Genomic DNA, 26873 nt, shown 5'->3' with positions numbered 1-26873 from the left:
CCTCAAAAAAAAATTCTTGAGTTAAACATGGTTCTTTTTGGGGGGGGGGTAGGGGTAGGAGGTGGTGGTTCTGGGGATTGAACCCAAGGGCAATCTCTGAGCTACACCTCCAACCCTACCCTATTTTATTTTTTATTTTGAAACAGTCTAAGTTAAGGAGGGCTTTGCTAAGTTGCTACGGATGGCCATGAAATTGGCATCCTTCCCTTTCAGCCTCCCAGGTCCTGGGATTACAAGCATGTGCCACTGTCCCCAGCTAAAACCAAATTTTTAAAAGCATTGATAAGCTAACATGGTATTTTACCAAGTCAAATTAAAATAAAAATGGGAGCCTAGAGAAGGAAGGTGGAACGCAGAGACCAGTTCTGCCCTGAGGGCATGCACCAGTGTCAGGACATTGGAATTTCTGTATGTAATAGTCTCAAGGGCAAAGGGACAGACAGCACTAAGAATCAAAATGGAGAGTTCAAAAGAGACCCTCCGCCCCGTGACCCTAGACTCCAGAATCGTAGGGCCTGATGCTATCCCAAGATGGTGATGCCAGTCTGGGCAATTTAGTGAGACAGTTTCAAAATTAAAAAATAAAACTGAGCCGGGCATGGTGGCGCACGCTTGTAATCCCCACGCTTGGGAAGCGGAGACAGGAGGATCGCGCAGGTTCGAAGCCAGCAGCGCTGGCTTAAGAGACCCTGTTTCCAAATAAAAAAGTATAAAATAGGTCTAGGAGTGTAGCCCGGAGGTAGAAGGATTTCCAGGAACCCCAGTACTACCAAAAATTAAAACAAAACTGGACTGGGATGTAGCTCAGTGGTAGAGCACCACTGGATTCAACCCTCAGTACTGCAAAAATAAAAGATAGTTTAGACTTTAATGGCTACAGAAAGTGTCTCCGCTGCTCAGCTGTGCCTTTGTTGCACAAAAGCAGCCATGGACAATGTGCAATGAAAGAGCATGGTTATGTGCCAGTAAAGCTTTATTACAAAAACAGATGGTGGGCATGAGTTAGGCCAGCAGTTATAATTTCCTGACCCTTGAGCTAGAAGTTGGGTTAAATTATCTGGACTGTGTCATAGGGAGCAAAAGATATAGAAAAATAAGAGAGCCAAAATCTTTTAAAGGGAAATCTGATATACATTTAGTCAGAGTCCCAGAAGGAGAAGAGAAAGGAAGAAATTTCCAAAACCAATAGGTACTTTTTTTTTTTTTTTTTGGCACACTGTGGATGCAACCCCAGGGTCTTCTACCTCTGAGCCCCAGCCTCAGCCCTATTTTTTATTCTTTATTTTGAAACAGTATTTACTAAGTCACTAAGTAGCTGAGGCTGTCCGCCAACCTGGATCCTCCAGTCTCAGCCTCCCAAGGACTGGGATTACAAGCGTGCGCCACCACATCTGGCTAGATCGAGACTTTTTTAAAAGTCTGACAGCAGCTGGGCATGGTGGTGCACGCTTGTAATCCCAGCATTTGGGAGGCTGAGACCGGAGGATAGGTTCACACCAGCCTCAGCTACTTAGTGACTTAGTAAATACTGTTTCAAAATAAAGAATAAAAAATAGGGCTAGGGGTATAGTTCATAGGTAGAATGTCCCTGAGTTTCATCCCCAGTACTGGAAAAAAAAAAGTCTAACAGCTGCCAAATAGAACACATAAAAAGAAATCCATTCTGTACAAGTGCAAAACAACAAAGATAAAAGATTAAAAGCAACCGGAGGAAGAAGACAGCCTACCTTCTAAGGAGCCATAGAAGAACTGACAGCTGACTTCCCGGCAGTGACGAAGAAAGTGAGAAGATAGCTTCAGTGGACATGGGTTTTCTAAACCAGCAAAATAAAATGAGTCCTTAAAGAAGGAGGCAAAATCAAGACAGTTTTTCGAATAAACAGTGACTGAAGAAATTGAAGGAAGTCCGAGGGGGCTTTTTTTTTTTTTTATTTCACCAATATTATGGTCTTTTTAGTTTTATGATAAGACAAGTCATGAAATAGGGGAATTGTAGCCTCTGTAGCCAACAGAGCAACTGTACAAGAAGCAGCTGATGTACAGAAATCGTACAGTCGGGAGGGCCTTGCTGAAGACTCGGGCTTTGGGAACTGGCTGTCGACGCTCGCAGGGGGAAGTTCACATAGCTCCTTCAGAAGCCACCAGGCAGCCACGCGCACTGCTCTCCGGCCCGGCGTGGCTGCTTCGTGGAGCCAAGAGAAAAGGCCCGTTCACCAGGGTGCTGTGTTCTGGTAGCGAAAAGCAAGAAACAGCCCAAAGCCTACGAGTCAGAGAATGGACACATCGTGCTGTTTATATGACGGGAAAGCTGTGAAGTAAAAGCGGGCTGCTCCTACACAACTTAAACGAGCGCCTCCCCACACTTGGTGCCGGGTGGAAGGAGCTGTCACCGGTGCGCCCACCTAAGACTGCCGCCGCCCAGAGGCTGAGGGCAGGCAGGTTTACCAAGCGGTAGAAACTGGGATGGCTCTCGCGTTAGGTGGTAACAATTAGGGAGCTTGGGATGCGCTGGAAATGACATCTTGGACATTAGCCTTATACACAGTTGTAATTATATGTCAACATTGATTGCGTTTTCTGCGTGAAGTTGGGGAACTTAAAAGAAAACAGGCAAAAGACAGGTCCTAAAAGTATAGTTTTGTTCCACAAAACTATGACTGCGCTTAATTGCACTGAAGTAAAAATAGCTTAAATGAGACTGATGTGGGACACATGTGTGTAATCCCAGTATTTAGGAGGCTGAGGCAGGAGGATTACAAGTTCAAGACCAGCCTAGGCAAGTTAGTGAAACCCTGTCTCAAAAAGAGGAGGACTGGGAGCTCGGTGGTAGAGCACCCGGAGTCAGTCCCCATTACCACACCAAAAATACAAGGTCAGTTATACATTGTGTGTATTTTACCACAATCAGAAAAATAGGGATAAAACTTTTTTTTTCTTTTAAATTTTTTATTGGTGCATTATATTCAAACATCATATTGGGGTAAAAAATGTGTGTGTACAAACATGTACTCATCGCTGATTTAACCCCTACCCAATTCCCACCCCATTCCCTCCCCGTCCCTCCCTCCCTTGCTTGGCTTAGTGATTGACTTCGATATGTTTAAGTACATTGTGTGTTTTAGAGATTTTTCTCTTCCCCCCTCCTTTCTCCTCCTTTAGGTTGTCTTGTTTGCTCCTCTATAGGATTTCCTCTTATAAGAGTTCCTCCTATGACCCATTTCTCCCTAACTCTCACATATTAGGGAAAGCATCTGATTTCTTATTTTTTGTGACTGACTAATCTCACTTAGCATAATGTCCTCCAGTTCCGTCCATTTCCCTGAAAATGATGTAATTGAAAAACTTTTTTTTTTTTTTTTTTTTTTTTTTTTGGTGGTACTGACTGGGGTTCCTGGAAGCCCTTCTATCCCCGGGCTACACTCCCAGACCTATTTTTACATTTTTATTTGGAAACAGGGTCTCCTAAGCCAGCGCGCGCGGCTGGCTTCGAACCTGCGCGATCCTCCTGTCTCTGCCTCCCAAGCGCGGGGATTACAAGCGTGCGCCACCACGCCCGGCGAAAAACTTTTTTTTAAAAAGGGGCAGACAATGGCAGTAAACATCAAGATGTTCAATTGATTAGTAATATAAATTAAAACTATGAAAAGATACATAGCTAAAAGATTGCAAAAATTAAAAGCCCAGCAATGCTGAGGGTCCCGCGTATGCCCTAATGGGAGTATAGATTGGTACATTCACCTGGGATCATAGTTTGTATCATCTAATAAAAGACCAATAATTTCACCGCCAGATACATATTTTTCAGAGAAACTAACGCACACACTAGGTACAGATTGTTCGTATAACATTGTTGAAGTAGCCAAAAACTGAAGCAACCCACGTGTTTTATAAACATTGGTTGGAGATTTACGTGATGTCTGTGGCAGTGAGCAGTTGCAGCTAACACAGGAGACTGACACGCCTAACGTGCAGTCGGGAGAAAGCGCTCGCTGCAGTGATGGACGCCAGGTTGTTACCCCCGCCCCAGTCTTCTGTCATAAGAACTGTTTGCCGCTGACTGGGCCAAAAATTAAAGTCAAGATTTTATTCTTTGAGGACAGAGGCCTTTTAAAAGTGAGTTCATTTTCAGGTGGTTAAGAGTATCCTCAGAAAACTTAGCTGGCTAAGATATAAAAGGATCTAGGAAACCTCACTCTCGTGGTAACACTGGGGAAAATCCAGATAGTGTAAGAACCCCACTAATGCTGAGGGCACTGGAGTCTCTAGCCCCAGAGGTCACGGATGGGGTGCTTGTCCTTGTCCCATGGTGGCTGTGATTCCAGCTGAAAGACTGGCGCTAGTGTCACCCCAAAGTTCACCCTCGGTGTCCGTGGGGTGGTTGGCTGCTGGCTTTGGCCTTAACTCCCACCCACATCTGGCCTCTGGTCCTAGGCTTCCCACAGCCTGGTGTCTCCATTTCACTTAGGAGCTTTCTAAGACAGGGAGCCGAGGTGAGGCTGGAGAGCCTTTTGTTACCAGTCCTCAGAAGTCCCAGAGCTTCCGTGGGAGCTGCGCCCTTTTCATCGAGGCTCCACCGAGGCCCTTCAAGGTCCAAGGGCAGGAGAGAGAGGCCATGTCTGCTCGACAGGAGCGTGTGGGAGAGAAGCTTCGTTATGACCGACCGCCTTTAGCAGAATTGAGCACGCTCCGTTAGTTAGAATGGAGCTCTCGAGGGTGGGAAGCTCGTGGGCCTGGCGGAGCGGAGCCTGTGTGGTGAGCACGGTGGAAGAGCCTCAAGGGGTGGACTTGGGCAGGTGAGGAGAGGCCTTGCCAGAGGTTGAGAGGATTTTCTGGCTTGAGAAGCTTTTAGCAGCTTTGGGGCAAGATTTAAATGACCAGTAAGCTAAGAAAAAGTGACCTTTGGCGTTAAAAACGAGGGGAATGAAAATCAGACTACAATGAGATAACTATTTCACACATTCTAGAATGGCTGTAATTTATTTATTTTTTATTTATTTATTTATTTTTTTTTTTTTTTTTTTTTTTTTTTTGGTGGTACTGGGGTTCCTGGAAGCCCTTCTACCTCCGGGCTACACTCCCAGACCTATTTTTACATTTTCATTTTTGGAAACAGGGTCTCCTAAGCCAGCGCGCGCGGCTGGCTTTGAACCTGCGCGATCCTCCTGTCTCCGCCTCCCAAGCGCGGGGATTACAAGCATGTGCCACCACGCCCGGCTAGAATGGCTGTAATTTAAACAAAAATGCCACATGTTAGAAGAAGAAGTCAGAGCTGTCATACGTGGCTCGTGGGAGTATAAAATTGGGCAGCTGATATGGATATGATTTGGTGCTTCCTCGGATGGCTAAACATAGTATTGACCATGTGACTGAGCATACTACCATATGACTCAAATTCTCCTAGGCTTGTACCCAAAGAAATAGAAAAAGGGAATTCCAGGAGATACGTTTACACCAGTGGTGACTGCCATTGTCTGCAGTAACTAAAGGATGGAAACAACCCAAGAGTCAGTGGAGCCACAGACCAGAGGATAAGCAAAATGTGATGTATCCATTCTGCGGAGTGCTATGCAGCCAGGAAAAGTTCTAATTGATGCTGCACATGGGTGAACCTGGAGAACGGTCGGCTAAGTGATAGAAGCCAAGCACGAAGGGACAATTACTAAGCGGCTGTACTTACATGGAATGCTTGGAATGTATGCATTCTTAGAGACAGGACATAGATGTGGCTTGCCAGGGCCTGGAGGGAGGGAGGAATGGGGAGTTAGTGCTTAATGATTACAGGATTTCAGTTTGAAGTGATGAAAAGTATTGGGAATAGACAGTGGATATAGTCGCACAGCATTATGAATGTAACTGATGCCACTGAATTGAACACTTAAAAACGGTTAGATTGAGCTGGGCGTGGCGTGCACATTTGTAATCCCAGTACTTGGGAAGCTGGAAGAGGAACTCTCGGGTTCAAGGACAGCCTCTGCAAGTAGGGAGACTCCTCAACTCAGCAAGACCCTGATTCCAAAGAATAAAACTAGGCTGGGGTGTGGCTTAGGGTAGCATGGCCCTGGGCTCAAAGCCACAGTACGACGAAAAGCAGATTAAATTGGCCAGACACATGCCTGCAGTCCAAAAAACTTGGGAGGCTAAGACAGAAGGATTGTAGGAGTGAAGCCAGTCTCAGCGAGTCATATATATATATATGAATTGTCATATATGTATATATATGGCAATTTTCATATATATGGCAATATATATGACAATTTTCATATATATGGTAATTTTCATTCATACACATGTGTATGTATGATTGAAAAGGGCTGGGGTGTAGCTCAGGAGATAGAGCTACTGTGTGTGGGTACAATTCCTAATACCAGAAAAAAAGTTGGTAAATTGTATGTTATATATATTTTGCCATGATTCTAAACACTGGCAGTAGCATCCCAAAGCGTGTTGAGTTTTACGCTGTCGGGCAGCGTATTGTATTGTACATGAGCCGTTCCCTTCATGAAGCTGGTTAGAAGAAAGTCAGGCTGGGATTTGAAAGTCTTGCGAGGGCAGTAGTGATGCGCCTGACACGAAAGCCTCCATCGTCCCTCTCCCACCTGCTAGGAAAAAGGAAGCAAAGGCAGGCCTGAACACAGGCTTCACACCGCTGCCTTCTGCCGCCGCCCGGGTCTGTTCAGTGTGAAGGAGGTAACTGCAGCCCAGCTGCCTTCCGGCAAATAACAAATAACATCAACACATGGCGTAAACCCTGAGCGGAGACAGCGGGGTTGGCCAGGGGAGCGCAGTCCGTCAGGACTCCCTCCCTCCCGGGTCCTTCCTTAGTGAAATCAGAATCGTTACCTCCTCGCGAGCCCGTCCACAACGGAGGGCCCTGCTGTCTAGGAAAAATACTCGTGCCTCCTCGGTCACCAGTAAGTCTCGATCTGTTTCTGAAGTTTAAATCTAGGATGTGAAGTAAAAAAACAACTTACTAGAACAGCACAGTAGAGTGACTACTCCAGGATGGTCCCCTCTGGTGTCCTTTTCACCTGTCCTCTCGCCCTCTCTGAGGTGCGTGGCTGGCCGTCCGCGTTCTCCCCAGTGACTGCCTACTGGGTACGCACTTCTGCAGATCCTCAGTCGGTATTTTTTTGGTTTTTTGTTTGTTTGTTTGTTCTGGGGATTGAACCCAGGGGCATTCTACCTCTGAGCTACATTCCCAGCCCTTTTTAATTTTGAAACAGGGTCTCGCTAGGTTGCCGAGGCTAGCCTCTCATCTGTGGTCCTCCTGTCTCAGCCTCCCAAGTCCTTGGGACTACAGGTGTGCGCCATGGCGCCCAGCTGAGATGTGTAGTTTATTCCCCCCGTTTTACAGAAGAGGACTGACAGCACCACTCTGCCCCTTTGAAGGGAGCGCCCTGTGAGGCTCCTCTGCACAGCGACCCGTTTCTAAAGCCTAGCTATCTCTGCACTCTCCGTCCAGGAGACGTCAGCTGCATTCACGTGAGTCCAGCACTGGGCGTCCTTAGAGAGCCGGCTCCCAAACAAATGGGGTGTCTGGTGCCCGGTCCAGCTGTGAGTCGGCACGTGCCTCTGGGCACACGACTTGCAAGCTTGGACAGAATTCAGTGGTGGTCATCATTTCAGCAATGGAGCTCATTTCAGCTCCTTTGCAGTACTGGAAGAGTCATTTAGGATGAAAGTGGCCAAATTGAACACTTAGCGTCATCTGCTGAGTTCAGCCAGGCATAAGAATCAGAAGTATTGGGGGCTCTCATGTGGAGTTGGTCTTCCTTTCCCTGGACTTGGGTCTGACACTCAGGTAGCAGGGCAGATAAATATAGAACTTTGCACCTGCCATTCACCCGCATTATATTGAGGACTGCAGGCACGCAGGAAGTCCTTGTGCAGAGCCCGGCCTCCCGGCCTGCACGCTGAGGGTCCCTGCCTTCCCACGTGGACCAGCCATGAGCCCCCGCCGCAGAAGTGGCCAGCCATTTCACGGTGACCGCTCATCCTCTCTTGCTCCCTGCCCCTTTTGTCTTTTAGCAGGCATCCACCTCCAGTGGCAGCGTGTTCGGGTCTGGAAACACTGGAAGAGGGGGAGGTTTCTTCAGTGGCCTTGGAGGGAAACCCAGCCAGGATGCGGCCAACAAAAACCCGTTCAGCTCCGCCGGCGGGGGCTTTGGATCTCCAGCCACCCCGAGTAAGTTATCCTCGCGGTGTCTCCAAGCTTCACAAGCATAGAGCGGGACACGGGGATCTGGAGGGCCATTTAAAATATCCACTCCAGCCAGGTATGATGGTGCCTGCCTGTAGTCCCAGTACTTAGGAGGCTGAGTCAGGAGGATCGCAGGTTCAAGGATAGCCTTGGCAACATAGTGAGGCTCTCAGTAACATAGCAAGACCCTGTTTCAAAACAAAAAGTTCAAACAGGCCGGGAGTGCTTGAGGTAGGCTGACTCTGGGTGAAATCCCCAGGACCACCAAGAAAAAAGTGCTGCCCCAAAGCAGCACGCTCTGGCTCTGTTTTGTTTCATTTTGTTTTTTTCTTGTGTACTGGGGATGGAACCCAGGGGCATCCTGCCTCTGAGCCACACCTCCAGTCCTAGTTTTTCTTCTTTATTTTGAAACAGGGTCTCACCAAGTTGCAAAGGACCTCACTTAAGTAGCTGAGGCTGTCCTCGAACCACGATCCTCCTGTCTCGGCATCCCAAATGCTGAGATTACAAACATGCACCACCACGCCCAGCTTGTTGTTCTTTTAATGAGATGTCCTATAAAGCGGGAGAAGCATCAGAGCTGCGGGAAGGACGGCGCACTGACTTAGCCATCTTCTCTTCCGAGGCCGGGGCTGCTCTGTTTTAGTGTTGCGATGCCCTGAAGCAGACGCAGGCAAGCAGGCAGGAACGCAGCACACCGGCAGCAGGCTGTGCGCGGGGCGGGCCCGTGGGCTTGCTTCTCTCTCCGCATCTGCTTGAATTTAGCTGCTGCAGAGTCGAAGTTTTGGCTATTTCTCATCTCTTACATTTCAGCTCTCTTTTCGTGTGAGGCTGCACCTGAAAGCACTTTCTTCAGCTAATTTTTAAAATCGGTCTGTCTATTCACAGTTGGAAATGAAAGAAATTAGTTTAAATCTTTAAAACGTACATATCCTGAGGCTGGAGGCTGAGGTTGGAAGCCAGGCGCCTGTTGCAGCTTCTCTCCTTAGCGGGGCACACGGGGTGCGGCAGCCCCTCTCTTGCGCCATACGAGGTCTAAATGTACCGTGAGCGATGTTCTCCGAGCCTGGCAGGTTTTCCCTGATAGTAAGACCTGCAGAGTTCAAGCAGACTCCTGCCCTGATCTGCTCTTGGAGGTCCAGAGAGTAAGAAATGGTTCTTTTGATGTCGCTTTTCGCTTGAGTAATGTGAGAGGGAAGATTGCTGTCGACACATCCTTCTTAACTCACGAGCTTATATAATCAGACATTTTTGTTCTTCAGCTTTCATTCTGCCAGAAGGGATTCAGAATCCTACAATGAAGAGATCGTAGAAATCAAGTCTAATAGTCTTCAAAGCCTGTTTTGCCCAAGAGACATGGGCTGTTTCCTTGGCCTCACGCATACTTCAGAAACACAAACCTTTAAAGCCTAGCCAGTCTGGGTGTAGTGGCGCACACTTGTAAGCCCAGTGCGTGGGATGCTGAGCCAGGAGGAGCACAGGTTCCCGGCCAGCCTCAGCTACTTAGTGAGGCCCTATTTCAAAATAAAGAATAAAAAATGAGGCTGGGGTGTAGCTCCGAAGTAGAATGCCCCTGGGTTCTGTCCCCAGTATCACAAAAAATAAAATGAAGTCAAAGCCAGAAACGAGCAGATCTGTTCCTGGGCCGGGTGAAGCAGGCCAGACACAGCACCTGGCGAGACCGGGCCCTCGGCAGGTGTCGGTGAGAAGTTCGGGGCCACCCCAGGGCTGGGTCATCGCCTGCGAGCTGCTTTTGCCGCCAGCATTGCTCGTGACTTAGGTGCATCGTGTCTCTGTAAACATTGCTTTCTTCTGGCCACTTCACCTCTCGTGTTCTGGCTCTTAACTGTCACCGTAGCTTCTCGGACGTCGGCTGGAGATGCTGCGTCGGCTCACAAGAGCCAGCTGCGCTCTCCCCAGGTCCACTGCAGTGACACCACGGTGTAGCCGGAAGTCAGCGTGGTGGAGCGTTCACACGGTGGAAGTTAGGGCACCCTGCAGACCAGGACTCCTTGTTCCAGACTGGCGAATGCGCACCAGCACGTCATTGATGCCCTGGCGCGCACTCCTGATGCTTTGTGCTGTCCTAACACCGACCTGCTCTTTATCACAGGCACCTGCTAGCCTTCATCTCTTGATCTGCTCTTTACCACAGGCACCTGCTAGCCTTCATCTCTTGAGTGCTGGCTGTCGTATACCTTTTCATCATTTTAACTTTAAAAATTAGACCTGTGATTTGATAGTAAAAGGAACAGGAACCCTTTGACCTTGGGACCAAGTACAGGGGAAGAGACAGAGGAGGAGGAGCAGGGGAGTCACCGAGAGGGCGTGGTCCTCAGCACAGCCCCTCTTGCTTTGTGCAAGATCCTCAGGGCGGCTTCTTGCCCCCGGGTGACGGCGGCATTCGCTACCTGTGCGCAGCGCTGCTCTCCTCGGCTGTGCGCCCGCTGCTCCCTGCCTGCCCTTCACACAGTGCCCGCCTGCCGCTTTCTCCCCTCACCCTGTGCAGTGCCTTCCTTCCCCAGAGCCGCCTGGGCCATGGCGGCGGTCTGCCCTCTGCCCGCCCCCAGTCTCCTTCACTGTGACCAGGAGATCATTCGAAATCAAGTATTTCTAAACTGCTTTTATCTTGCCAGTCTCCCTACTCGGAACCCCTCACAACTTCCTCGCAACTTGATAAACTGCAGGCCAGCTCTGGGCGGAGTTGGAGCCCTCCGCCAGCTGCCTGGCTCACCTTTCCACTCCACTCAGCCCCGGCCCGTGCCTTGCGCTCCTGCTTGTCAGAGCCGCCTGCACAGCCCCGCACTTCTCCCTGTGTCCGCTGGGCGCTCATGCTGCAGGCCCTCCCGCGGGGACGGGGATGCGCTGTCCTCTGCATACCGTGCCTGAGCCTCAGCCGGCCTGGGATCTCACCTTCCCTAGACATTTGGCAGCCTTTGGAGTCCTTACTTGATAGAACATGGAGCAGGAGGGAACCAGCCTCATTAGCCACCTGCTGTGTGCCAGGTGCTTGATGCCAGTGGTCTGAGCACTCCTTACAGTGGGCCTCTTGGATGTGACCATCCCCGTTTCACTGATAACGAAGAAGCCCTCCTAAGAGGAATGTGGCTGCGGCAGGTACACGACTAAATGACTGCCCTGCCTGGCGGAAGTGGAGGCCTCGGCTGTGCCCTGTGCAACTGCCCTTATGCTTCCCTGGCGCGGCACACAGCGCGCGGCTATCTCAGCGCAGACGGGGAGAGCAGCAGCTCCCTTGGTCCCAGGGCTGCCGCTCGCCCGGAGAAGCCACGAGAGCCGTGCCGTGGCTGAGGAGACAAGCAGAGAAGTTCATTGCTGGGAGTTGGCGTGCTCTGTCTCCAAAGCTCAGGCCTTGTTGGGACTTTAAGGTGTGGTCCCCAGAGGCTCCACCAAAGATGGGCTTCCTGGAGCCTCAGATTGAGCAGCCTGCATTGTTACCCAGAGGACACGTTGCCTCCTGAGCCTTGTCCTGTGGGCACGGTGAGGGGAGCATGGACAGCCTTGGCCATGGTCTCTCAGACCCACGGGTCCCTCTGTTCTGCCTGCGGAGGGCGCCCCTGACCAGGGCTTTGAGAGCGCCCTCTTCCGGGTGTGTGCTGGGTCCGTGTTTAGTGACAGACCTCCAGAAAAACCTGGAGCCTGGTCTCTGGCACTCTTCACATCAAGCTTAATTTACATCAAGTACATTGAATGGAGGTTGAGTAGACCCTGGTGCTGAAGTGTGTCGGTGATGCTGCCAAATAAAAGACCGGCGGGGGGAGGCTCAGAACGGGGTCGGTTTTACCTGAACTTGTCGCATGTGATCAGGTGGCTCTGCAAAGACAGACTTTGTTTTTTTCCTGGCTGGTTTATTCACAAGTGAGGAAGAAACTTATACTATGAAATATGTATTTTTTTACCTACCAAAACATTCTCTTATTTACCATATTTTTTAAAGTGTGGTGGCACATGCTTTAATCTCAGTAATTAGGAGGCTGAGACAGGAGGATCACAGGTTCCAAACCAGACTCAGCAACTCAGCAAGACTCTAAACTACTAGCAAGATCCTGTATCCAAAAATGTTAAAAGGCTTGGCTCCAGGTACTACAGTTAAACATGATCACGTGGATATCTCTCTGATTGATTTTTTTTATTTATTTTATTGGTGCACTGTATTCATACATCATAATGGGATAAAAATAATACTTTTGTAGACATACATGCACACATCGCCCAGTTAGCCCCTACCCGATCCCCACCCCGTTCCCTCCCATCCCTCCTTCCCATGCTTGGCTTAGTGGTTGACATCTAGTATTATAGCAGTTTATCCAATATTAACGTTGATAATCTCACATAACAGTTTCATTTGTCTGATACCAAGCTTTTGATGACTTAAAGATAACATTTCAATATTTCTTTTTGCTTTCTTTCTTACCATAGAATATTTCTTTCTTTTTCTTTTTTAAGGTGAAACTATCATATATTTATTTATTTATTTTTCAGAAAAAATTTATCCTAATATGGAATATGGACTCTAGATACCCAAAATGATCTCGAAAAAGAACAAAGCTAGAAGATGTATATTTTCTGATTTCAAACCATATAAAGCTACAATAATTGAAACAGTATAGTACTGTTCTAAAGGCAGATATATAAACCATTGGAGTTAAATAAAAGCCTAGAGATAAATTCTTCCATATATTGTCAAGTTATTTTTGACAAGATTTCCATGAACATTTGGTGGAGGAAATAATTATCTTTTAACTAAATATTGTTGTAAAATAATAATTACATGGAAAAGAATAAAATCGGACCGTTACCTAACACCATATACAAATATTAACTCAAAATAGATAAAAGACCTAAATATAAATCTTAAGACTATAAACTTTTAGAAGAAAATCTGGGTCATAAAACCTCACAACACTGAAATTGGCAGTGATTTCTTGGATATGATTTCAGTGGCACAGGCAACAAAAGGGTAAACAAACTCCCTAAAAAATAAAAGCATATTGTATATCCAAAGACAATGTAAACAGAGTTAAAAGTTACTGATCGAATGGGATAAAATATTTCCAAATGCTATATCTGAAGGTATATTAATATTCCAGCTAGAAATCCTAAAAATAGCAACAATAAAAGCAAACAATACAATTTAGAGATAGGTAAAAGACTAACATAAATAATGAATCTCCACAGATAACCAATCTTAGTTGTCTGTTGGATGGAAAATCTTGTTTCTCTGGTTCTGGTGTAAGTTACCTATTTCTTCTTTGTAGTTAATCTCTTTGAGTATTTTCTCTAGCGCTGGTTTTGAAGACATAAATTTCTTCAGTTTCTGTTTGTCATGGAAGCTTCTTATTTCCCCATCTAATTTGATAGAAAGTTTTGCTGGGTAGGAAATTTTTGGCTGGAAGTTGTTTTCTTTCAGAGTTTGGAATATGTTACTCCAAGCCCTTCTGGCTCTCATGGCTTGGTTTGGGAAGTCTGGAGTGATTCTAATTGGTTTGCCTCTGAATGTCACGTGGCCCTTTGTTTTTGTTGCCTTTAAGATTCTCTGTTTGGCTTCCACATTGGTCATTTTGACAATTATGTGGCGTGGGGATCCTCTTCTCCAATCCTGTCTAAAGGGAGTTCTATAAGTTTCCTGGACCTGTGTATTGACCTCTTGCTCTATGTTTGGAAAATTTTCTGCTATTATTTCTTTGAAGATATTACTTATCCCTTTGGTTTCACCTTCTTTTCCCTCTTCTATTCCAATTATTCTTAGGTTAGCTCTCTTAAAATGGGCCCATATTTCTTCAATGTCAGATTCCTGCTGTCGGATTTTTCTTTCTAAATTAGAAACTATGCATTCATTTTTTGAATGATCTTCTAAGATCAAGATTCTATTCTCCATGTGGTCTAGTCGGTTGTTTGTACTTTGAATTGAGGCCTTTACTTCATTAATTGCATCCTTTATCTCTTTTTGACTCTCTGAATTCTTTTCGAAACACCTCTATTATTTCTACAGTTATTTTCCTGATTTGATCTTCTAGAAATCTCTGAATTTCTGTTTTTTCAGGTTCTGATGTTGTGGGGTGTGGGCATTCATTGCTCCATTGTTATTTCTCTTTCCCATGATTTCGGAAGTTTGTGCCTTCTCTGGGTTCTTCCCTTTGGTCACTACGACTTCACTTAAGGTGCTCTGGATCTCGAGTCTGTGGTATCTCGGTCCCCACTACTCCTTTACTGGGTTGTATCGCAGAGTCTCAGACCCAGGGAGTCAATCAAGGCTGCTTTAAACCATGAGGGGTGCCAGGTTGGGCGTTCTCCTATGATGTGATATCTCTACCACCGCCACTCCCCCACTGGGTCAAGTCTCTGGGAGTCAGTACTGGGATTTCTCCTCCAGGGCCCGCAATTTGACTCACTGTTGTTAAGTGCGCAGATGTAACTGTAGTGGACTTGGTGAATTCGCTGCTGCTGCCGCCGGTGGCAATATGGCGCCGCTGCCACGCCCTCGGCCGTGAGGCTGGCGTATTTCTTCTCTGGTTTTGAGCTCCGCTCTGAGTCCCTGCAAGGTGTGCTGAACCCAGCCCCTGGGAGCTTTAGATGCTCCCTGCGCTGAGAAATCTGCCGAATCCCGCCCGGCTTTTCCGCAGCGGCTCACCTGGGCTCGCTGTCCGCCGTTCCTCTCTGGAGCCTGGTAGGCTGTTGAGTGCGTTGGTCTGGTGCCGTCCGGTGAGCTCGCTGCTGCCGCCGCCGGCAGTAAGACACTGCTGCCATGCCCTCAGGTGTGAGGCCAGCGTATCTCCTCTGTGGCTCTGAGCTCCGTTATGAGTTCCCCTCCTTTCTGGAGCCTGGTGCTGCCTGATTGATTTTCTTTAACAAAGAATTCTTAGAAAGCCAGGTGTGATGGCGCATGCCTGCAATCCAGTACTTGGGAGGCTGAGACAGGAGGATCGCAGATTTGAGGCCAGCCTTGGCAATTTAGCAAAGCCCTTGGCAACTGAGCAACACTCTGTTTCAAAATAAAGAATTAAATAGGTTTGGGGACTAGCTCAGACATAGAATGTCCCTGGGGTTCAGTCCCCAGTGCAACGCACGTGCGTACGTGTGCACACAGGCACAGGGAGGGAGGGAGGGAAGGAGGTGGAGAGAGAAGCGCAAAGACTTCTAGGCAGTCTCCATCTGCTCAAAGAATTTAAGATGCACGGCATTGTCCCGGTATAATCACTTCATCTCTCATTTCCCACGGTCGTACCAGATTTCTGAGGAGATCCCACCCCTAACCTTGCACTTGAATTTGTCATTTAGAATTTTACGTTGCTAGCACTAATAAGGTCAGAATGATGCTCCCGGCTCTTGAAATAGCGGGGTACGCAGTGGCTGAGGACTCGCGTTTTTTTGGTGTCGAGTACGCTCGCTTGAAGGAGTCCAGGGGAACCTTGGCTCCCCATTGAGGGGACCAGTCAGCTCCACCGGAGCTAAATAATCAGTCGTCGCTCGGCACCAACTGGAAGGAGCTGTCACAGCTCCGGCCACTGCAGTGCTCAGTCCTTAGCCAGGTCTTCGCTGCCGGCGGGGCTTTCCAGGGTGCTGACTGCACTGTGGGACCTGATGTGTTGGGTGCTGAGAAGCTTGGGTGAGTGTCCCTGAAATGGGGCCAGTCACCTCCCAGATTGTAGCTCAAGAATACTGAACGGAAACAGTGGCTGCGTAGCCCTCCCCGGGTGGGTGGGGCAGGTGGGGGCCACCCCTCCACAGCCACCTCGCTCTCGCGCCCTCGCTGTGGGCGCCTGGCAGCTGGGAAAGGCTGGGCTCACAGTGTCTGCACCTCACGCTCGGCGACAGACTCGCGCGCCACTGTCCGCCCAGGTATGCGTTTGTCCCCTGCTTCAGCCTGTGTCTTCACGCCCACCCAGTCGGGACAGCTGCTCTCTCAGGAGTTTAGACTCATTTCATAAAACACCCATCAAAACATGGCGGGGAAACGTGAGTTATTCCTGCCCGCCACCCTTCCCAAAGTGTCAAAGCTCTTTGTGTTATTTCAGCACCTTCTCCTATGTATGCGGCTTTGACATTGTGTGTGTGTCTCACACACACACATATATGCACACACCAGCTTTGCGTGTGTCTCACACACACATATATATGCACACACTTACCAGCTTTCCCTGTGTCTCACACACACACATATATGCACACACTTACCAGCTTTGCGTGTCTCACACACACACATATATATGCACACACATACCAGCTTTGCATTTCTTATAACAAAAGTTCTTACCCATCTTGGGTTTTCACTTTCCTTTTTTCTTTTAATTTGTGGAGCAGATTCAGTGCGTGGCTAGAGGAGGAATGACCCACAAGATAGGTATCTGAAAGGTCAAGGGCTTCACTGACCCTCTTAGAAAGAGGAAATCAGACTGGAAGCCTTGCTCCCAGCGGACCAGGGATGCAGGCTGTCCCTGCTCTGCTGCTGTTGTCAGTGAGCACACCGGGAGCTGTGGCCATTGGCTTGATTTCCCTGTGTGCACAGACATGAAGCTGGTCTTCAGACGGAGAGACTGAGGGAAGCGGCCCTGTTCCCCAGAGCATGCAGTCCCAGGAGGCTGGCTGCTGGCTGGGGCCTCGAGCCCTGGGGCTCCAGTGGGCTTTCTGCCCTTCTGTTTCCTGTAGTGTCCCACAGCAAGTCCTGAGCCTGTTGCCACAGCGAGTACAAACTTGCCAGGACCATGAAAATCAAGGCCTGCGGGCACCTGGCGAAAGTGTTTTCCCTCCCTCCCTCCTGTCTCATGCATGTGTGTGTGCTCTACTTTTTTTATTTTAATTTTTTATTTTTGGGGTGTGTGTGGTACTGAAGTTGGAGCCTAGTGGCATTCTACCTCTAAGCTACACCCTGAGCCCTAATTTTTATTCTTTTTTTTGTGTGTGTGGTACTGAGGATGGAACCCTTCTACCTCTAGACTACACTCCCAGACCAGACCTATTTTATATTTTTTTATTTGGAAACAGGATCTCTTAAGCCAGCGAGGCTGGCTTCAAACCTGCGCCAGCCTCCTGTCTCCGCCTCCCAAGCGCGGGGATTACAAGCGTGTGCCACCACGCCCGGCAATTTTTTTTTTTTTTTTTGGTGGTACTGGGGTTCCTGGAAGCCCTTCTACCTCCGGGCTACACTCCCAGACCTATTTTATATTTTTGAAACAGGGTCTCTTACGCCAGCGTGGCTGGCTTCGAACCTGCGCGATCCTCCTGTCTCCGCCTCCCAAGCGCGGGGATTACAAGCGTGCGCCACCACGCCTGGCAATTTTTATTCTTTCTTTTGAAACAGGGTCTCACTAAGTTGCAGAGGGCCTCACTGAGTAGCTGAAGCTGGCCATGAATTTGTCATCCTCCTGTCTCCACCTCCCAGATGCTGGGATTACAAGCGTGCGTCACCACGCCTGGCTTATCGCTCTCTTCTGAGAATAAATATGAACATTTCCATCAAGCCCCTCACCTGTGTTCTTCCTCCCCGCAGATACTTCTAACTTATTTGGAAACAGTGGGGCCAAGACATTTGGAGGATTTACCGGCTCATCTTTTGGAGACCAGAAACCTGCTGGCACCTTCAGCTCTGGAGGAGGAAGCGTGGCCTCACAAGGCTTTGGGTTTTCCACTCCAAATAAAACAGGTACCCCATACGCACTGCACGCAGCTATCTTCACACGTGTGTTTGCGTTCGCGTAGGTATCTGGGAGGCAGCTTCCCTGAGGTGGTTTTCTCAAGGGAGTGGGATCAGAGTGGAAGTTGCTTTGTTCTCCAGTTGACTTTTATATTTATTGAGCGTCTCCTACCTTCCTAATGATTTTCCAGGCCTTCTGAGACTTGTCCAAAAATGACAGAATGCATGTAATGCTGCCCTTGAGAGAACTTTGAGTCTATTTAGGGAAGAAAATATTGTTAATACTTAACAGATCAGAACATAATAATTGGCTGGGTATGGTGACACACCTGTGATCCCAGAGGCTGAGACAGGATGGTCACAGATTCACGGCCAGCCTCAGCAACGTAGGCCCTATTTCAAAATAAAATGTTAGCTCAGAGAGAGAATGTCCTTGGTTTCAATCCCTAGCACTAAAAAAGTAAGTAAATAAACATAAAGTATTCATTTATAAACTGTATGCCTTTTTACAATCCTATATTCTGCATTTGTAATTTAAAAATTTAAAGAAGGGTATGCTTAGATACAAAAACATGTACTGTTTCTGTCTCTGAGGTCTGCAGAAGGTCTACATCACTGGCCCTGCTGGTATAAAGTTGTGTGATAAGGTTTGTGGAAGGCAGGATGGGGGAGGCTGTGTGCTGAGAACGCGGCTCCTTCCAGCCAGCTCCCTGTGGGGTAGGTGCTCCCTGGAAGTGAAGCCACCCCAAACCCGAGCGTGCTCTCGCACCTTCAGAACCTGAGGTACCGCGCCCCCGAAGGCGGTGCACCTTACCTCAGCCTGAGTGGTGGCTTGGCTGCCAGCTCCGAACACTGTTCTGGGATTTAGGGTGGACTAGAGGACGAGGGTAGCTCAGTGGGAGAGCGCCGGCACGGCATGGCAGCCTGGGCTCCATCCCCAGTGCCACAGTGAGTGGATGGATGGGTGAGTGAATGGACGAGAGGAGAAATCAAACTGAAAGCAGGCATCACAGCTTCACACAACACACACACACACAGAATGATTTTAAAATGAAAAGACCAGAGCCGGGCGTGGTGGCGCACGCTTGTCAAACCAGCATTCGGGAGGCTGAGACCAGCAGATCGCGGTTCGCGGGCAGCCTCAGCTACTTATTGAGGCCTCCGCAACTCAGTGAGACCCGGTTTCAAAATAAAAAATAGGGCAGGGGGTGTAGCTCGGAGGTCGAATGCTCCTGGGTTCCATCCCCAGACCCGCAATACATACATACATACATACATACAATGAAAAGACACAAAGCTTTTGACCCTAAATAAGCCATTTGAGAAATTTTCATTCGCTAGTCATCATGCCTTTTTTATTTTTTTAGGAACCCAGTGTTTTCTTTGCCTTTTTCATTCTTGTGTGTAATTTCTTACCCTGTTAATCATGTCCCAGTTGATTTAAGAATCTGACCCTCTTATTATATATCAGTCTTAGAGAAAACACATCCTCCTACTTTTCACAATATTTTTCTATATGATAAATCCTCCTAGATTCAAGACTATTGCGGAGGTCTGCCTTTCTTCTCTTCCTCTTAAGCACTCTGCTAGTCTGCTAGTACTACATCCTACATCCCAGGCCTTTTTTGTTTGTTTGTTTGTTTTAAGAGAACAGGGTTCTCACTAAATTGACCACACTGGCCAAAGTTCTCATCCTCCTGTCTCAGCCTCCCAAGTGCGGGAGTTACAGGCAGCACCACTTTGCCGGTGGAGGGAGAGCTGCCTTCTACACCCTTGAGACGGGTGAAGTCACCAGAAACATCAGCGTGTGGAGGAGAGGTCTCACCATAAAGCAGGCAGGAGGCAGGGCCGCTGCAGATAGGGCGCCACTGGGCGGCGAAGCACACTGCATCCCAGCTGCAGAGAGAGTCAGGTGACTGGGGCTCCCCCTGGCCCAGGCAGGGCAGGTGCCAAAGACATCAGGACTATCCCTTTAAGAGGGATTTCAGGCCAGTGTTATGGATAGGTCTTTGAACATTTTCAAAAGTGTCCGTCCTCCCTTCAGTAAAAGGAAACAGCAGTGGTGGAGATTACCAAGGAGAGGACAGAAGATGAGGCAGACTGAACCTGAATGTGGCCTTGCCACCAGCTCCTGCCTGTGGGTCTACACCCTGCTCCATTGCCGAGGTGTGGATGCATGGTAGAGAGCTGAGGAGAGGTGGCTTAGAGTCAGGCAGATGCTCCGGTTCCAGCTCTACCACCTGCCGGCCCACTACCGTGAGTTAGGAGGCGAGCCTCCATCGCTCCCCAGCGGGGAGCACCTGGTGCCGCACCTGGTGCCAGGCCGCCTTCAGGAATGCAGGGGATTCTTCACTGTTGGGTATTAGCAAGTTTCTGTTTCTTCTGGAGAAGGAAATCATAAAAATACATCTGTAATAAAATTAATGCCTTCTCACATTAAGAGTGAGTTATCTGCCTCCAAAGTAAGACGGTGACTGCTTCTTTCCGTTTCATTGGACTCTGACACGTGTGTGTTTACTCGCATCCCCTCTCCTGTCCAGTTTACTTTCTCAGTCATTGCAACGTCTCGTTTTTCACTCACCTTCCCAGGAAATCTAAACAAAGTTGAATACAAGGCACTAGATCAAGCACCGTGTGTCTAGAAAGAAAGTGTAACCAGATCTGCGGTCAGTCTTAAATAATTCAGCTGCAAGAGTTTTTAGCACTTTCTTTTTTCCATTCTGTTATTTTTGCAGTCCCCCAGTCTCCGTTATCATGGCTTGGAATTTCACTCGGGTTTAGAATGCAGGCTGTTGCCCAGGCAGCAGAGCGGTCTTCTCCCTTGTGTCACCTTTAGTGGAAGGCACGCACGTAATTGTGTCGCAAACTAACATTACCTTGAGAATTCGCCGGATAGCGCTTCGTGCCCAGTATTTGATCTGGTTCAGACAGCCGAAGCTTGCAGTGTGTTTAAGGCCTCATAATCTTCTAACAACAGATTCACTTGACAAGAGGGTAAAGAATAACGTCCCTGCGACCTTAGGTTGATGGTGTCTTGGCGGCCACTCGGCCCTGTGATTCCCTTTAGCCTGTGGCTCAGGAGCCAGCATCCTACGTGCTCTATTTACTATGAAAAGAGGGCCACCCCTCAGAGGAGGCTGACCTGTGTCCACAGTCGCTGTCCCCACTGGCTCAGCACGCTGAGGACTCCGGCCGCATCCCCTCCAACTCTGCCTGGTCGCCAAGGCCACAGCGCAGCATCTGGACACTAAGGCCCTCCTCCCAGCTGCCTCACTGCTGGATTAGACCACACCCTTCCTCAGAAGAAGTTCAGTGTGCCTTTTTGTTAAGGAGGAGCTCCAAACCGCAGAAAGAAAGCATTTGTTTTTCACACTTCCATACAGAGAGAGGGATACTGGTAAGGGCCGTGCATCTACCAGGCTGTAAATAAGTCAGAAGCACTTGGCCGGGTGCCAGCACAGGCGCACATCACCGTCTCCACCATGACCCACTTCACAGGTTCTCCCGGGAGGGGCTCGGAGCCTCCACTTTTATGCCCTGGGTGTCTGTGCAGCTGGAGGCCCGGCCCGTGGTGACACATGCTAACCCTGTCGTCTTGACACCTGGGTTAGGAGGGGGCTTTTGAGGATGGCTTTGCAGTGAGGAGCCCATCACAGCGTGGGGCTGGGGAGGGGCCTGATGTACCGAGCGGGCGCTGGGTGGTGGTCTGCTCCTGAGGCTGGGTGACGAGCCGGCCTGCCTCTGAAAGGGACGCGGGTCTTGAACACAGGGTCTGTGGGGCCCTCCTGTGTGCCCAGACCTCTGCTGCAAATGCAGGGGGCAGTTTGGCTTGGGGTGTGGGTTTCTTATCGTGTTGCCAGAAGGGACATTGCCCATTACTGCAGTTCTTTGTCTTTGAGCTTCTAACCTTGTCTTCCCTTTTCTCCTTCCTCTTTTGGTTTGGTTTCTCGCTGCCCGCTGTCCGCTCTGTCTCTTTCTTTCTCCCCGTTCTGTTTGCCTCTGTTTTGCTCAGGTGGCTTCGGTGCTGCTCCAGTGTTTGGCAGCCCTCCTACTTTTGGGGGATCCCCTGGGTTTGGAGGGGTGCCAGCATTCGGTTCAGCCCCATCCTTTACAAGCCCTCTGGGCTCGACGGGAGGCAAAGTGTTCGGAGAGGGTACAGCGGCCGCCAGCGCAGGAGGATTCGGGTAAGCGTCCTGGGGCGGCACCTTGGGGAAACTACTGCTCAGCCAGCCCAAAGTACTGGGCCCAGAGCTCTGGCTCTGAAAAGAACATTCCTGTATTTCCCAAACGTGGGATGACGAGCCGAAGGCCCGCCTTGAAACAGGCAAACAAGTCGCTGTGGAGCCCCGTTGCTCCCGGGATGTGGCTCCTTGAACAGGCTCTGTTGTGCTGGTCATCACAGCCCCACCGCCATGTGTGGGGAGAGCACCTCGGTGGGCTTGAGTTTGACCTTATAAAGGAATATCTTGCCCAGACTTTTCGTCTCTGATCACCCTACCCCAGGACCCAGCGTGGCCGTTGAGTGTCACAGGCCCAGGGCGGCTCCCACAGTACGCCACCTGGGCGTCTTCCCCGTGAGAGTCGCTCTCCTGCCCTCCACACAGCCTCCCCGGAAAATGTGGTAGGGATTTGCTTGTGAGGGCCCCAGGGTGTCAGTCTGGTTGCCACCACCACAAGTCAAAAATAGCCTTTGCCACCCCACAAAGTCCCAACGGTGTATGGGGCTGGCTGCAGAGTCCTCATTTGAAGCAGGTGGGAGCATCTGAAACAAGGACTCTTAACGTGCCCCTCACCCTCAGGCTGGCCTCAAGACCCGGGTGGGGAGGAGGATTTTGTTTGGGGGATGTGCAAGGGTGCTAGGGATGAGTCTCGGCAAGATATCTTTATCTCCAAAGTAAATGACTCTTAAAACCTTCTTCTCAACGAAGGCCCTGCATGGCCCCTGGGAGAGTGCCCAAGTGGATGGGCTTTCCGTGGGTCTTACTCAGGGACTAACGGGCCTTCACGATCCCCCAGGGAACACCAGGAGTGGGGCTGAGGGCAGCTTTTCGAGGAGAGGCGAGGCCAGGCCACCTGCCCCCGCCCTGCACACACCACTGCGGAGTTGGCAGGAAAGTTCAGTTAACTAGCACTCTTGAGATTTTATTTCTTCCTATTTACTTATTTATTTGAAATCAGCCCTTTTCTTTACTAATAGAAAGTATTCCATTCTGCTGGCATGGCACTCCCATGTAAACCCTCACTGGCTGGTCGGTTCCCTTCTCTAGAATGGGGCTAACAAGCACTGGCTGAGATGTTAAATCACTAGAAAAGCCGCTATTGTTTTTAGGTCCCTGGCTGTATCTTGTCAACAGGGCTGGCAAGGCCGAGAAGGCCACCCGAGGCAGGAGTCAGGAAGCCAGCCCCGGCCTCGCTCATGGCTCAGGGACCCTCCTGCACTGTTAGAGGACACCTCCGACGCCCTGCCCTGGGAGGCTCCTGTCCCAGGTCCAGTCTCCTCCCAAAGCATCAGCTTGAAGCCCTGAGTGAGGCTGCCTTGGGAGTGTCCCCTCCGTTGTATTTATTAATTTCATAAAACACTAAAAATTCTGAGTGAATGATTTGGAAACTGCCCCCTCCCCCACCAAAGAAAGAAAGGCGCAGCTTTAGTCCCAGCATTTGGGAGGCTGAGACCAGAGGATCGCGGTTCGCAGACAGCCTCAGCTACTTAGGCCCTTTGCAATTCATTGATACCCTTGTTTCAAAAATAAAAAGACTAAAAACCAGGGCTAGGGATGTAATTCGGAGGTACAGTGGTCCTGAGTTCCATCCCCAGCACCCCCCCCAAAAAAAAAGGCAGCTAGAATGGCAAGCCTCTTGTGCAGTAAGTGGTCAGCAGCTGCAGGGTGTGCCCCACGGTTCCCACTCCCTGGGAGGCCAAGGCAGGAGGGTTGAGCCCAGGACAGTGCCAGCCTGGGCAGCCTCGTGAGACCCCATCTCTTTCATTAATTAAATAAAATCGAGGGCTCACGACAGAAATGGGGAAAGGAGGCTGGTCAGTAAATGAGAAACTGAAGGGTTGTTAGAGATGGAAATAGTGAAAGCAAGCAGTGCTGCTGCTTTCCAGATGGCCTGAGGCTCCGACCATGGACAAAAATGCACACATGGCCAGGGTGCTTTTCCGTTGCATTCTTTTTTTTTTTTTTTTCTTTGCAGATCTGGGGATGGAACTCAGGGGCATTCGACCTCGAGCTACACCCCTGCCCTATTTTTTATTCTTTATTTTGAAACAGTCTCACCAAGTTGCAGAGGGCCTCACTAAGTAGCTGAGGCTGGCTGCGAACCGCGATCCTCCAAGTCTCAGCCTCCCAAATCCTGGGATTACAAGCGTGCACCACCAGGCCCGGCTTCAGTTACGTTCTTGTTATGTGTCCTTCTTAAATATAAGCTACGGGTTTGCCCTGGGATACAGCCCATTCTTCCTGAGAGTCTGTCAGCAGAGAGCGAGCCTGTTATGCAGATCATGTCCGCTCTGCATCTCTGACTGATGACAGTGGTCTGAGGCTTGGGGAAGCCGGGCGTCGCGAGGCTGCGCTGACCACAGTCCACTTCTCTCTGAACCAGGTTTGGGAGCAGCAGCAGCACCACCTCCTTTGGCACTCTCGCCAGTCAGAATGCTCCTACGTTTGGCTCCCTGTCCCAGCAGACTACTGGTTTTGGGACCCAGAGCAGCGGATTCTCTGGTTTTGGATCAGGCACTGGAGGTAGGCGGCCCTTCCTCATGCACAAGTGCGGTGGCCTGCCGCCGCTTCCTCAATAAACTCCTTCCCCCTAAAGGGGGGAGTGTCGGGCCTGTTAGTGAATGTTCACTGTAGTATTTAAAAACTCAGCATGGCTGGAGAAAGTGTTCCTTTTTAGATTTTAATTAGACTCACAACATTATGCCATTTCTTATCGAATAAAGAAATCGCTGGCTTTATCTCAGGACTTGAGAACTCCACGTAGTCTTACTAAACCTTGGTTTTGGTTTCGGTTTTCATCGAGGCACGGATTTGTTCAGGAAAGCAAGGATCGTACACTCAAAGGAATGAGAGAGAGCCATGTTGAAAGTGAGAGGCCAGGCCTTGCTTTAGAAAGCCACACCAGAGACTCAAAAACAGGAAGGAGAAACTTGCCAAAGCCAAAGATGTCTTGCGTTGGTGTGACTGCTTCTTCAGATAGCACAGTCGGTGGGTCCTTTGTCCTTGCACCTTAGGAAGCACAGAGCTTCGCATCGCTAGGGTTACAAGTGAAGAGACAGCTCCCGGGGCTCGGTGATGCCCAGGCACACACAGCGGCAGAGCCAGCCTAGGCCAGGCATCCTGCACCTCTGGTCCTAAGACGGGAGAGGGAGCAGGCGGGCCTTAAAGAAAAATAGCCGAGGCTCCCTAAGGAAGTGGGTCTGTCTGTGTGGTACAGAGCAGCCTGGGGAGAAGGGGAAGGCCCTAAAATACCAGGAAGATAACGCTTACAAATGAAGGAGGGCCTGCTTTCTCCTGCTGGAGAACAGGGCTGCTGCCTGTCCTGCAGACAGGGTCAGGAAGGGCCTCCGCTAGGGACTCTGGGGAAAGAGCCTAGCCAGGAGGCCACCTTTGGCTTTCACGTGGGTGTGCACTGATGTGGCCTCTTGTCTGTGTTTCAGGATTCACCTTTGGATCATCTAACTCGTAAGTAGCTGTCTCCTGATGGGAGTCTGGCCTAACAGATGAATGGAGGGGCAGGACTGTGAAAACTGCCAGATACTGATGTTCTCTGTGCTCATGCTCTGCTTCCCTTTTTCCCATTTAAAAGCTTGTCCTAGCTGGGTGTGGTGGTGCATACTTGTAATCCCCACGCATGGGAGGCAGAGACAGGAGGATCACGCAGGTTCAAAGCCAGCCATGCTGGCTTGAGAGACCCTGTTTCCAAATAAAAAAGTATAAAAATAAGTCTGGGAGTATAGCCCAGAGGTAGAAGGGTTTCCAGGAACCCCAGTACCACCAAAAGGAAGAAAAAAGAAAAAAAAGAAAAAAAAAAAGCTTGTCCTGGGAAGATGAGGGCTCCTTCTGCAGCAGGTCTTGGGTTTCGGCTCTCCAGCTTGAGAATAGGGCAGGAGGAGCCGGGCCTCACCACCTCAAGGACCATGGAGCCAGAGAGCAGACATGCTTGGGAGAGGCAGGACTGGGAGGTGCTTCCCTGTTCCTGCTGTTCCTCAGGCTCCACGCTGCCCTCGAGCTCCAGGTGGCCCCAGTCTTGCGCACTGGTCCTCACAGTGGGCTCCTGGGTAGAATCCAGAGTCCTGCCCTTGGCTCAGGCAAGCAGGGCAGCGCCAAAGCCCTCCTGGGCAGCAATGGAGCTAACCGGCCCTCCTGCGCTTCCTCGCAGGTCTGTCCAGGGATTCGGCGGCTGGAGAAGCTGAGCAGGTGTCGGCGTCCCTTCCCCGTCCTGTGAGCGACGGCCCCTGTGGCTCCTCCTCCCCAGGCAACACGGAGCGGGCTGTCAGAGAGACTTTCTCACTGAAACACACCCAGAGAGAAACAGCAGAGACCAAAATTCAAGATGCCCGACGACCTGTTTTGTTTTATATTTCATGTTGGGTTTTCTTCCTGCTATTAAACTGGCCTGTTTCTATACAGAATGTGTGTGGGCTTATTCAGGACATAACCAAGGAGAGAAGTTTCTCCACTTCTGTGGCTCTGAAAAACCAGCACTGGGTGTTGGTCACCAAGGGAAGAGTCGGCCCCAGTCCCAAGACCTGCACCCTCCACCCAGGGAGACGCTGGCAGCTGCCCGTGGGAGCCGGGAGCTTGGTGCTGTCCGACCGTGCAGCCGCTCAGTGACTGGGTGGAGGTAGGCAGCGCCTCCTGGCGCCGCCCATCTCAAGCCAAGGCAGCACCGTTAGTATTATCATGAGCAGGGAGGGGCCTGGCCCTGCCAGACGCACTCTCAGACTGCCTGCTCCTCTCAGCGCGGCACCGGGCCCTGCCCTGCAGCTGACTTCTCACATTCTGGAGGAGCCGGGCGTGG

The 26873-nt window shown here is 49.8% G+C and overlaps 1 protein-coding gene across 3 annotated transcripts in view; it reads left to right on the top strand.

Annotated features, from left to right (window-relative positions):
• NUP214 (nucleoporin 214) overlaps positions 1-26265 on the top strand; it is a gene marked incomplete at both ends in the record, with an annotated part of 112934 nt that extends 86669 nt beyond the window's left edge. For 2 of the 3 annotated variants that reach the window (XM_080709287.1, XM_080709286.1), the window contains 6 exons: positions 8029-8185; positions 17706-17858; positions 21862-22033; positions 24453-24592; positions 25510-25534; positions 26232-26265. In XM_080709287.1, coding sequence (XP_080565413.1) covers positions 8029-8185; positions 17706-17858; positions 21862-22033; positions 24453-24592; positions 25510-25534; positions 26232-26265 — 681 coding nt within the window. The remainder of the gene's footprint in view (positions 1-8028; positions 8186-17705; positions 17859-21861; positions 22034-24452; positions 24593-25509; positions 25535-26231) is intronic. The other variant, XM_080709288.1, reaches the window with a different exon arrangement.
• Between the last annotated feature and the right edge of the window lie 608 nt (positions 26266-26873).

This window comes from Muscardinus avellanarius, assembly GCF_963383645.1.
Source record: "Muscardinus avellanarius genome assembly, chromosome: 13".
NCBI lineage: Eukaryota > Metazoa > Chordata > Mammalia > Rodentia > Gliridae > Muscardinus > Muscardinus avellanarius.
Note: the sequence above shows the minus strand (reverse complement) of the source record. Positions and strands in the feature narration are given on the sequence as shown.